At 30.4% G+C, this 13,794-nt stretch overlaps 1 protein-coding gene across 4 annotated transcripts in view; it reads right to left on the bottom strand.

Moving 5' to 3' along the window:
* Nucleotides 1-13,794, bottom strand: part of LOC111642587 — a 25,595-nt gene continuing 11,801 nt past the window's right edge. The window contains exons 3-6 of one of the 4 annotated variants that reach the window (XM_023388946.1): nt 7,841-7,942; nt 4,073-4,162; nt 1,692-1,814; nt 8-518 (exon numbers count right to left, since the gene is read on the bottom strand). In XM_023388946.1, coding sequence (XP_023244714.1) covers nt 384-518; nt 1,692-1,814; nt 4,073-4,162; nt 7,841-7,942 — 450 coding nt within the window. In that variant the 3' untranslated portion in view covers nt 8-383. Of the gene's footprint in view, nt 519-1,691; nt 1,815-4,054; nt 4,163-7,840; nt 7,943-13,794 lie in introns of all 4 variants that reach the window. The other 3 variants (XM_023388945.1, XM_023388944.1, XM_023388947.1) reach the window with 3 other exon arrangements.

The following is a 13,794-nucleotide window of genomic DNA, read 5'->3' on the forward strand; positions in this document are numbered from 1 at the left end:
TCATTATTTAATTCGGTGCACGCTTAAAGTCCAGGCCTGGCACATTAACACGAATCCGCGTAAAGTACTCGTTAAGTAATGGCTATTTCTGGCACACAATTGTGTCAATAATCGTTGGAAAAGGTGGAAAAATAATATAGTACTTTACACTCTGTCATTAGAAATTCAATTCATAGTAATTTTTCTTAATACATCCTCTTCAAAATTTAAATTACTTCAGCAACACAAGTACTAGTAACAGCCATCGTAAAACAGATATACAAGATAAGACTGAAATGTTGTTATCTATTATTAGTATCCAAAAAAAAGAATGTTTGGCATTACTCTGCTTTCACCTAATGATTAAAAGTTCAGTTTGAAAATATTATCAAACTAATAAATATTTAAGAATTACTTACAACTATATCCGTTTTGTTTACTTCTCTGTGAAGATTTGTAACTAAAATATTATAACCATTTGTCGAATCAGAGTGATTTTGCAGCACTCTGGAAGTTGCAGGTGAATTACTCCATGATTGCTGTATTAGGAAAGAATTGACTTTTTAATATTTTGTTATATTTTAAAATGCTAATTTTATTTTTATACTTTTAATTTAATTAATTCATTTTGATTTTATACCGAGTCTGGCATGTTATGTGACATATAAAAAGTGTGCTATGATAGAAAAACTAATCCTTGAATGATCAGAGATACAATTGTACTTATACAATAAGACCCTGCCGTACACAGTTTCATGTTTACACTACTGGAAATAGAAAAGAAAAATAAACTGTAAAATAAAAATTCTTAATTGTGTGCTAAATCTATGCCATTTTTAAAGGTGTATGAAATTTTGAAGCATTTCACTCAGTCACATTCATTCGTTCTGGGAAAGTGTTACTGTTACTCATTTTTGTTTTGCACTAAACACAAACTTGCATCAGTCTTTGTTTGGAGTTCTGGAGAATGGGTAAGAAAGCTGAAAATAGGCCCAACTGTAGATCGTCAGTACAGTGTATTAGTTGCAGGTTTCATATTGTCAAACCAGACCAATACAGTTTGTTCAGAGAAAATCTAGTTTCATCTCCAAAATATTTGGAGAATTTTACAAGTTGAAACAAAATTATATAAAAGTGATTTTATTTTGTACAGAAAATTTTGCATGAAAATTGTAGGAATGTATAGGGCCTATGTTTCAAGTTTGCCTTCCACCATAATACACTCCTCCCAGTATGATAATTAGTGTCGATTGTATTCATGAAGTGAAGCCATGTATTTATGCTAACTATATACTGTATCACTATTCTACTGACTAATCAATCATTTAAGGATTAGTTTTCCCATAATGGCACACTTTGGATGTGTTGCACAACATACACTGGACCCAGTATAATACTTTTCATAATTTGTTGAAACAAATTATGAAAAGTAATTAGCTTTAATTACTAATGATAATTATTTACTGCTTGTTTGGAAAACAAAAACAAGTGAGAATAATGAATTGCACTACATTTTCTATAAATCAATTACAGCATTATATCAAATGGTTGCAAATTTAATTATCTCAGAAATAAAATGTTACAGAATTTAAAATTTTTGCTATGTTCGTTTTTTGTTTGAATGTGTATTTGTGCGTAAACACAATACTTCAATTAAAAATAACAACTTAGTATTAATATCTTAAAATCGATTATAATTTATAGCAAATTACCAAAGAATTAAAATTATCTTGAAAATTAGAGGTGATTGTCTTTAATTTGTTTGCTTCGGGTAAATCATCCAGAGTCATTTTTTCTAAATCATCGTCATCAGCATAGGAAATATCATTATCTGTCTATTAAAAAAAAATTAAAATATAATATAGCAAAACTACAACTTAAATTTTTAAGAATTATTTTAAAATATTTTTCTCATTTGTTAACATGGATTAAAGAAACTAAAATTAATATCTTAGAAGCAAAACATTTGAAAAAATTTTGTATCATAAAGTCATTATTTTATTTCATTCTATCTGTAGAAGTATTTTAATTATAACTTGATACCCTAATATTTTTTGAATTTCAATTAGATAGAATTATAAGGAAAAATATATCAAACTAACATACTGTTTCACTTTTATATATTCAAGAAAAGTGTTTATATAAATTATTATAATTGAATAATGCAATTTACTATATTATTTCTTAACTAGAGAAATTCCCCCATCAAACATACTTTCTATGAGAAAGTAGAATGTCTTGTGGTCAGTATGAAAATTTTTTTAAAAAAACTTTGTGAGAACCTGGAGTTAGGGAATGGTAATTTAAAAAGAAATGAATATTTAGAACAAAAATTTAAAGTAATATTTTAATTAATATTTGGGAACCTTTAGTAAAATAGAAAGAAAGATAAAAATTTATCAATTTAAGCATATTGCATAGACTTCCTCTAATTCAGCAGATGCTTAGTTCCTGCTAAATTTCCATTTACCAAGAATATGACTGCATCGGGAGTAAGTCCGATTGGATGTCCTATTGTCTATAAAAGGGGACTACCTTTTCACTCAAGGCTACATTTTTGGTCAACCGGAGTAAGCCATGCCGTGGTTCCCAATCCCAGGTTCCTAGAGAAGATAAAGGGTAATGCCAGGTAGTATATTTCTTATGTAAGCTCTCTCAGTAGGCAATCGACCAAGTGCTAGTTATCCTCGATATAGTCAAGTTATATCTTAGTTTAGTATACCCTGTTAATATATATATATTTGCCATGTATATCCACTGTGTATATATCTTCTATGCTTAAATATATATAAATAAATAGTTTAGTTTATAAAAGGAATTTGTCTGAGCCTCCATCAAGCAAATCGACATGACCTCTCCACCACTCAACAACACAATTACAACCCTCCGGACTTAATACTTCCCGATTCATCCGCTTGGAGTCAAGTTAAAGATTAATCCATTATCTAGCTCATGAGTTAAGACACGAATCTTATCTTAAATGGTGTCAGGAATCCTGATAAGATGAAAGATCTTATGTCTTTCAGTATTCTTATAATATAACATTAAAGCAATCTTAAACAGTGGGCGGAGTGTCACCGACACCGATCTCACAACTTTGTTATAGAAAATAATTAACACAACAGTGTTGCAGTATTACAATTACAATTTATTAGCAAAATTAAGAAGTACTCACTAGTACTTCTTAATTTAGATAAGAGATGGTGCCTAACATCTACTTCTAATACAAATTACTTAATATCTAATTATTTATAACAGCAAAATAATAACTTGATCAATTACAGCAATCGTCTGGTTTAGTATCAATGCATCAGGCTTCAGAAGTTTATTATATTTATGTAATCAGTGTTTATCTCAATAACAAGTCTAAATCTGTCAACATATTGACTCTGGATTAGGAGGTTCCTTCCTATTAGATCACAACATAGTATTGGGAAGTTATCTTTGACGACAACTTCCCAATACTATGCAAAAAAATGCAAAAAAATTAAAGTTAGCAACTTTTACAGATTTGAGTCTAGAAAATTTTGAAATGCCTACATATAAACTTATTTTAAATTAAAAAATTTCTAATTAAGCTTGATAGCTAGAACTACATTTTTTTTCCACGTTCCTGGAAGAACTTCTTATAACTCAGGTGGTGTGCATACCTCAAGTTAGGAAATGTTGCTATATTTCTTGACTATATACACGTATTTATAAAATTTTGTAAAAAATTGACTTTTCAATGAAATGCATTGCCAATTCTTAAAATTCTTCAAAAGTATTAGCAATTAAAATGATGCACTTCATCTGCCCATATAAACCCAACTAAAAACAAATTCTGAATTGTTAATTACTAAGTTACTATTTGTCTTCAAAATTCTAATTCATTCCCATAAAATTAATAATTTTTAGTTCTGAAATATCTGCAACATTTTTAAGATTTCAAATTCAAATTTCTTACTACATATCTAAAGAAATTTCTTATTCTTAAAAGTGAAACTTCTTACCTTATGTAAAAAGTTTCATTTTTAAAAATAAATTAAACAAAATATAAAATAACTTCAAAATATAACAATAACAAATATTTAACCTGCGATATATGACTCACTGAAGAGACTTTCGATGTTGGCATAGAATTACGTTTCATAACAGTAATTCCATTTCTGTCGAGGAATACAAATTTTTCTGCACTCGTTACCTATATAAATAATAATTAAGAAAATTTATCTACTTTATTTATTTCATAATCTATTTGAAGAATTAGTTTATTTAATTTAGCATACCAGATTAAGTAATCAAAAAAACCATCAGATTTCTTCCAGACTATTTATAGACTAGAAATTAATTAATATTAACCCACAATTATTTGACCTACAGTTAGAGCAAGAAGTTTAATAAATTAGAATTCTTAGCTAATTTTAAAAATGTCTAGAAAGAAAGATCGACATTGACCTGCAGTGGAATTAACTTTGGTAATATATGTTCTTGAATGAGGCCAATCAATATCTAAATCAATTGTAGAAAATAATATCCCAAATACAATAGTAGAGATAAGACTTATCACACTGTACTGGTAACATTAAAATGACACTTCTACCATCAGAATACAACTTTATTACCAGTGTGTGTTTTGGTACACAATATCCTCATCAGCTATACATAAAAATATATAGTTATTTACATCAAAATATATTATGTTTACAATTAAAATAATATAAAAAGTGTAAGATTTCATTACAAAATAAAATTTCTCAAAACTAATCTGTTGTAGAAACAAATTTGCAGAGAAACTGATAACAATTACAATTTAAAACATACCTAAAATAATTTTAAAGAACAGTTTTAAAAAATTTATTAATTTAAATTGTATACATATAATACCGGTTTACAAACTGACCTATTCGAGATTTATTTCCACCCACACTGCAGAGTACTATGAGGATTACATTATGAACAGGCCTACATTAATACAATTTAAGTCCCATTACAAACATTTTTAATTATATAATAACATCTCCAAAACAGTAAGCCTGGAATATATTAACATAAAAAACAGTACACATCCAAACATTAAAAGAAATTCCAGGATATTTTTATGCAAACATGAATATTTTCAATCTGCACAGATCTTCTTCAAGTTAAAATATTTTCAAATGGAATGCGGAAATGGAACATTCTTAGGATCATTCAAAAAAACATATACACAAGAATATTTTAAATTTTAAAAATAATTTTTAAATCAACTGTTCTTGTTGGTATAAAGATTGCCAATGAGACAGTTTTGGCAAAATATGCAAATACTATTTTAAGTGAAGAAATAGAAGATAGATATTCTGTGATTTTAGATTTGATTAGATCATCAGTGCAGCGGTGCAGAATGATAACATATCTGGGTATGATAAATTTCTCGTCTTCAGCTTGGTTTGACAGAGATTGTACATTAGTGAAGAAACTAAAGAATAGAGCACTGAGAAAATTTTGGATGTCTCACAATTACCAGGATTTAATAAAATATTGTCATCTAAGGACAATTTACTGTCCATTATGCAAGACAAAAAAAAAAAAAATTACTGGACTATTAGCAGCAAACAGTTGCAGTCTACCCAATCTTCTAAACAGTTTTGGGCTATATTAATAGATTTAACAGGTGAAAGAAACCCGATTATCAAATTCCTCTTCATGATTGGCAATGTTTTCTAGAAAACAACTTCTGCCATCCAAGGTCTAATTCAATTCTTGATTTTGGCTGTGATAATTTTTCTCCAATTTTGGATGATCCAATTTCACACTCTGAGCTAAAAACTTCAATTCATAAACAAAAAAAAAAAAAATTGGCCCTGGCATGGATGGCATAAAAAGTGAATTTATCATATATTTGCCCAAAGAAATCCACTTAGAACTACTTAACTTCTTTAATAAGATCAAGGAGACATCCAGATTTCCAGATCATTGGAAAAATGTGTTATTGCAAATGATTTATAAGAAGGGAGATATAGTGCTACTAAATACCTTTAGGAAATTGTTCACCGGAATTTTGGCAGATCGGCTGATCCAATGGATAAATGAATTCAATGTTATTTCCAAAGTTCAGGGTGTTTTGTTGGAGGGAGAGGTACTATGTACAATGTCTTTATACTTAACGGTTTAATACAGTATGTCCTGTCAAGAAAAAGACATAAAATCTATTTGATATTTGTGGATTTGGAAAAGGCTTTCGATAGAATCAATTTAACCATTTTATAGGAAAATTTACATTTACTAGGAGTTTCAACTTCATTTATTAAGCTGGTTAAAAATTTATTTTGTAATACAGTCGACCCCCGTATAAGATCATTGATTATTCCGTTTTATATGAATTCCATGTTGTACGAGTCACTTAGATTTTACAAATACGTGTACCGGGCTGTGAACGGCTCACGTATTTGTAAAATTTAAGTGACTTGTACAACATGGAATTCATATAAAACGGAATAATCAATGATCTTATACGGGGGTCGACTGTACAAGGTATCGTGTGAGAGGCAACCTGGCAAATACTCAGGGTATCATTTCTGGGGGTGGTCTCCCTCAGGGGAGACCTTTAAGTCCCATTGTTTATATTGTTTGTTAATGCGTTGCTGCAGTTGTTTTTTACCTCTGAATCTTCAAGATTTGCTCTTGGAGAATCTGTTGATTTACACCACTTAATGTATGCTGATGACATAGTCTTACTGGCAGATTCTAAAATGGGCTTGCAACAAAAACTTTCCCTGCTAGTTACTTATGCTAAAAGAAATGAACTTACAGTCAATTTACAAAAAACGAAGAGAATGGTCTTCTGTAACGGAGGCAGTCTACTTAAATCTGACAAGATATTTGTGAATAATGTTGAAATTGGTTTTGTGTCGCATTTTAAGTATCTAGGAATATACTTTCCTTCATCAGGTGCTGATCATCAACTGTGAGATCCATGGAGTCACATATTTTTTCTAGCTGAAGGCCACAGAACAGCTGAAATCTATTGCAGAGTAAATACACTTTACAGACCCACATCTATGAGTGACAGTTAAGTTGGCAGGCACATTCACTGCAAAGCAACCATTCTCCACGAAAATGTAATGACAACAGTGTTTTAGGACGGGAAAAAAGTGCTAGTGATGAAGTTTGTGGAACCCAAAACTACAATAATGCTACATAAGCTCTGTGAAACTTTAAAAAACTGTATGAAGCCATTCAAAACAAATAAAGAGGAATGTTGATGTCGGGTGCTGTTTCTGCATGACAATGCATGTCCACACATAGCTGCCTGCACAAAAGATTTCTGCAGCATTTTGTTGAAACATGCTTTCCACACCTATCATATAATCCAGACCTTGTTCCCAGCAATTTTCACCTTTTCCCATAGATGAAGATTGGCTGGAAGCATCACATTTCCACGTGAATGAGCAGATAATGTATGGTGTAAATATGGCTCAGCTTCTAAGCAGTAACTTTCTTTGTTGAGGAGATACAGAAATTAATCTCACACTATTACAAGTGTCTGAATTTACAGGGTGATTAAGTACTAGCAGTGATATGTAGATAACTTTTGTACATAAAACTGTTTTCTTTCTTTCTTAGTTTTTCTAATGGCTCATCAGAAGTTGATTTTTGAATAGCCCTCATATTTAACTTGAATAACTCAGATAACATGTAAAACTCACAGAAACTGTGGGTTAAATCCTACTCCAAAGTAGAATACTCTCTGAGCATTCTAATTTTTTAAAACTTCCATAATCATTTTTCTAACAAACATTTTTTAGTTAATAACTATTATATATGATAATAAAACTAAAAAGAATTAATTACTTTGACATTTTAGTATATTTAAACAAAGAATTCATTATCCAATACAAACCTCACTATTACTAGTACTAGTACTAGTACAAGTACTAACTGGTTTCTGTTCAGAAGTCACTGTTATCATTCCTTTTTTTATCAGCACTTGTTTTCCTGGTGACTAAAAAATAAATAAATAAATTATTATTTTACAATAATACTAGCAAGGAATTAATAACTATATAATAGTATTATTTTATATTATCTCTATATCACAGCACAGTTGCATTTGGAAAAAAATCTATATGATGTATATTATACACTAGCTGCCAGGACCCGCTTCGCTGGGTTTTTATTTGTATGTAATATAGTTTTTTTTATATACAGGTATACCTCGACTTACGTCATTTCGAGTTACATCGTTCCCGATTATACGTCGTTTGTCAAAAAAGTATATGGAAAAATAGAAATCAAATTTATGTCATTTTATTCGACTTTACATCTGTCCGCCACAAATATTGAAGTCGTAATATCAGTAGAAAAATGTTTAAAACACGTAAAATCATATTATAATATATACATTTACAAGTATATACTGTATTTACAGTATATGCATTCGTAAATTTAAATTACTTTTTTCTGTACTACAGTGGTACCTCAGGTTACGAACGCCCCAGCATACGAAATTTTCAGGATACGACATGAAATTCGAACATATTTTTGCTCCACGATACGAACAAAAACTCACCATACGACGTTACATTAGTTCGCATTTTTCATTTGTTTTTCTTACTACAGTTATTTTTTTAAATGTATTACTTGGCTTTAATTTGAGTATGTTTTTCGCGTTGGAACGAATTATTTGGTTTTACATGTAATCGTATGGGAAAAGATGATCCACCTTACGACATTTTCATGATACGATCTCAGTTTCGGAACGAATTAATTTCGTATCCTGAGGTACCACTGTATATTAAAAACTAAAATTTATTTGTTTGTAAGCTTAAAATAGATCCTTATTAACCATATATTATTAAAAATGCATTAATAAATAAAATACAGAACGGGAATTGGTAATTTATGGTTTAGCCTAGTGGCAAGTAGATTCGGAGACAAGTAAATTTGACTTAAGTCGTTCTCCTGGAACCAATTACCGATGTAAGGCGAGGTATACCTGTATAAAAGACTGTAATCTAGAATGTAGCTGCAAGGACCTGCTTCACTGGGTTTTTATTTGTGGGCAAAAAGTAACAATAGTGAAGATTAACATAATTACATTATAGCCAATCTTACCCGTTTTCACAGAATGCAAGAATTAGGTCCCCCGTTTCCAGACTAATTAGAGAATTTTTACATGAGTCTAAAAATATGTTCGATTTCCCGCAAAAACCGCCTGTAAATATTGCATGCCGCTTTATATTAACACTTCCTTTGTTACTCAACACTTCCATTGTTACACATCTTCGAAGTCAACCACTTTCAACCCCATATCTCCCGCACCCTTATAGCTATTGAGATGCAACCACCATAGTGCACAAATGGAGACTTGGGGCTACTACCACATACAAACACCATTCATGTGCGATGTGTAGTTTTGGCTAAAAAGTGAAATATAGGGGCACACATGTCCATTTATATATATATATGTAGATAGAATATAGATTATATACTAGATGACATCTCTTGAGATGTCACTTTGGGCACACGTGCCATTGGTTCATTGCCCCTGCCATAGGCCAATGATGGCAAACCTTTTTCTACAGGTGGGACAAAACTGAATTCAAAATTTATTAACTCCAAATAGCAGGTGAAATATTTAATTTCAGTAATTATAAAAAAACAAAAAACACTTATAATCACTTTAATTTAATAAATTTTAACAGAAACAAATATTTTGTTTAATGGGAAATTTGTTGATTATTTGATAATGATTTTTCTACCTGAGGCTTATAATTAGTAATCTTTAGGACTTTTCACAACAGCTTTAGAACCCGACTTTCACACTGCATATGCAAAGTTTTGAAATCTATCAAATATTTTTTATAATTTATAAAATCCTAATACTAATTAAAATTAGCTTCTTACTGAATTACTGGAATAAATCACAAACAATCAAGAACCTTTACAATACAGTAACAAAATTCTAATAAAAACATCTAATGAAAGTATTTGACCTTGACCAAGGTCTGCTTCAGGTTTTTAAACCAACAAAATTCAAATTGGAATGTGTAGAACAAAACATAATGTATATAAAAATTAAACAGTGGAAAATATAAAATCTTAAATATATAATGCTACCCATATACAAAAATTTTAGGAGATAACTTAATAGCAAGTAAAAATTAATTTATGTCAGCATTGGCAGGTTTTTCATAAAAGTATTGCCATGCATACGATACAGTATTACCATCTTTAAAGTTAATACATTTGCTGGTCAGGCTGACCTTGTATATTTCTAAGGCTTCTAGGGTCCTAATATGATCTGTTTCAAAGGACTGCCTAATTAACCTGGCATTTTGGAGGTCAGCATGCACATTGGGATTGTTGGCATAAGTGGACGGGGAGGTGGTATGCCTTTTGTTTACAATGTCGTACCAATGTTCTTGCACCCTTTATTGAACTGAGTATTTAGTGGAACCAATGTAAACCAAAATCCCTTTGGAACCTGTTATCCCTCACTGAAACACTGTTTATTCATTCCTGGGGCTCTACATTCTTTGGTCTTGTCCTTGCTGTTGCATAACTTATTATTTAACTTATAATGTAAAAAATAATATTTCAAAAATATTTTTGTTCTACGTATTCCAATTTGGAATTTTGTTGGTTTAAAAACTTGAAGCAGACCTTGGTCAAGATCAAAATTGATCATTAAATGTTTTTATTAAAATTTTGTTACTGGATTGTAATGGTTCTTGTTTAATTTTAATCTTAATACTTTCTAAACATTCAATGCTGGTACTTTGAAATCGTCACACGGGTCACTATGTGATCCATGAATCACAGGTTTACCATCACCAGCCTAGAGCACTACCTAGATAGTGTCTGTTATTGTATGCCATATATAAAAGTGCCATCTTTTTTAAATCAACAGTTGAAATTTCATCCGGTTCTAAATCCTGTACATTTTTGCAAAGTTCAGTGGGTACACTCCTAGCTTCCACTGTTATTGGTATATTTTACATTTTTGCCAAAGTCAAAAAGTTATTATTATTATTGTTTTATTGTAATATATTTTTAAACAAATATACAAATATCAGTATGATGGATTTGTCTTCTCTTTACATAATTAAAAATAAAAATGGCATACATACTAGCTAGTTATATATATATATATGTATGTATAAACAAAATTTTTGTTTGATCACCCAGGATACTTGTGAGGAAAAGTATACACAAAAGTTTACTTGTGAATAATACACTTGGTGATGAAATGAACCAGTTATGCTTGTTACTGCCTGTTATACATTTTGAGAAACACTTAAATCACGAACATTTATTTACTACAGACTCAAGGAATAACCATTGAAACTTCTCACTGGCATTGCCAAGTTTCCTTCTCACAAGTAAACTTTTCATATAATACCATGTACAATACAACATGTATTGTATTAGATATAAATGATTAGTATATAAAGAAGTAAGTCTCATAAAAAGTAATCCATGCTAATATCTTCGAAAGAATTATCAGATTTATGTAAATGTTACTTCCTTTCAGACATTATCAAGTATGACCATTCATCAGTGCATAAGTAAATTTCTCCTACCCCAAAAAAAGAAAGGATAAAATTATTTCAGTTTCTTGTGCAGATAGAACTACAGTACCAATTGGAGAGCAGGTTGAAATCAGTACATGCCACATTTGTTCAATAAAAAAAAATGAAAGGATAAAGATTATTGAAAATTTAATTAAATTTGGCTTCTCTGTAGTGCTCAGCTGCTTTGTAAGTGTTTGCTTCTCAAGCTTTCAGTAGTTTGTGATAAACACTATAACTGGAACTTGTTACCAGTGTTCCTTGTGAAAAAAACAGTCTATCACAAACATTTTTGAAGTTTTGAATAGTTCTTCCCCAGGTAAAATCCGATGAAATGCTTCAAAATAGAATGTAAATATTTGAAAAATTAAATCAAATGTCCATATGATTAAATCTGTTACACTGGGCATGCGTGTTCGTGTGTGGGTGGTGGTAATTAAAGTTTGTCATATATGAGGGCCTGCCAGGCTACCGACAGATTAAGCTCCTCTTTCTGGTTGATACAGGAGGTCATGTGGCTATTTTTGTAAATGGATATGGCTTCTAGCCATTTTAGATGTTCCAGGTGAAGTGTAGTGATGATGACTTCGGCTTTGTCGAATTCCACTTCGATGTCAGGATCAGATGCATAAGTGGCCAGGACAGTGGTGCGTCGCCATGCTGGAGGTCTGCTCGGTGCTCTCATATTCTGGTATTTAAGGAGCACTTGGTAGAACCAATATATATATATATAAGGCCCTTGTCCCATCTGCTGTCCTTAAGTAGGATGGAGTAAACACCAGGAAGTCTGTTACGATTCGAAGTGTCTTTACCGTTTCTGAGGATGTCAAAGATCGTCAGACATCTCCTATATGCTATCCACATTTGTTGTTTTTTGTTGATCTCAGTGTACACTGTTTTAATATATGGGTTAAATGTGATCAGGACACGTGTTTGATCACCTGAGTCAGTGCTGGTCCTAGCATGCATGGTGGCTGTGCATTGTGAGTGGTAATGTTGGTTAATCAAACAGTGAGACAGAGTAGAGTACCCATGCATGGTTGCTATTTTTTTAACGTGAGCTAACTCATTAAAAAAATAAATAACTAAAAAAAATAGCAACTATGCACAGGTACCTTACTCTGTCACACCATTTGATTAACTCGTTACACTCTGAAAATTTCTTCTTTCTACATACCTAGAGATGAAATTGTTTTTACCCCTCAGGCTACAAAGTAAACTTGTATAGCAAAACCAGTCAAACAATTTTCTCTTTGGACAACTTTATCTTGAATAATTAAGGTAATTTTGGCAAATCCTGTGTTTAAAGAGTTAAGTTGCCTGCACATAACAACTATAAAAAATTTTAGACAAGCCATTAACAGAACTAATCAGGATAATTTCTTTAAAACTGCATTGATTTCAACCAACAATGTTTTTCACAAAAATAAAAACAGCAAATAATAACAATAAAAATGCTGTATCAGCCAAAAATGTTTTTGAAAACATTTTGTGATGTATTTTAAAGTTTTCTTCAATAAAATATTGTACTTAGAAATTATTTCATTAGTTTTATTTTACTAAATGTAATATAATCAATCAATCATATTGGAGAAATTACTAGTATACATAATATTACTATCTAATATCATAGTCCCAATATTAATGAATTATTTTAATTTTGGTCACCAAATTTCATTAATTAAAAAAACTAAAAAAAAATATGCCTTCATTTCTTGGCAATTTAATGATTTGTAAAATTAAATTATTTTGAAAAAATTTACTATTTTCTAAATTACAATAATATATGTATAGTCATTTGGTCATTAAAGAAAATTAGTAAAAATCAAAACTAATTTTTCTTCAATAGCCAAATGATTGTACATGCTAATATTATTTCAATTCAGATAATACAATTCTGTTCAAATTAAATTAATTTAAACATTTCCAAAAATATAAGACATTTAAAGGAAAGATTCTAGGAAAGATATTTAGAATGCAAATAGCATAATTGACAACACAATCAAAAATATTGCAGAGCATAATCATCATAATTATGCAATGCGTTATTTAAAATCTTACTCCCCTCATTTCTTTGTTATGATTTTGGATCTACTTTGTGTTTCTCCTTTGAATAATTCTCATTTTTCTATATTTTAAATGAGGAATCTGAGGACAATTCCCTCTACCACTGATGACAAACAACAAATTAAACTTTCTCGATTTTTGGCATTCAATTAAGAATAGGTTAATTACAATGTGAAGTGGACTTGGAATGCTTTGTTATAATTTTATAAAAATT

This window comes from Centruroides sculpturatus, unplaced genomic scaffold (assembly GCF_000671375.1).
Source record: "Centruroides sculpturatus isolate CEXI.00-Female unplaced genomic scaffold, Cexi_2.0 scaffold1241, whole genome shotgun sequence".
In the NCBI taxonomy this organism is placed as follows: domain Eukaryota; kingdom Metazoa; phylum Arthropoda; class Arachnida; order Scorpiones; family Buthidae; genus Centruroides; species Centruroides sculpturatus.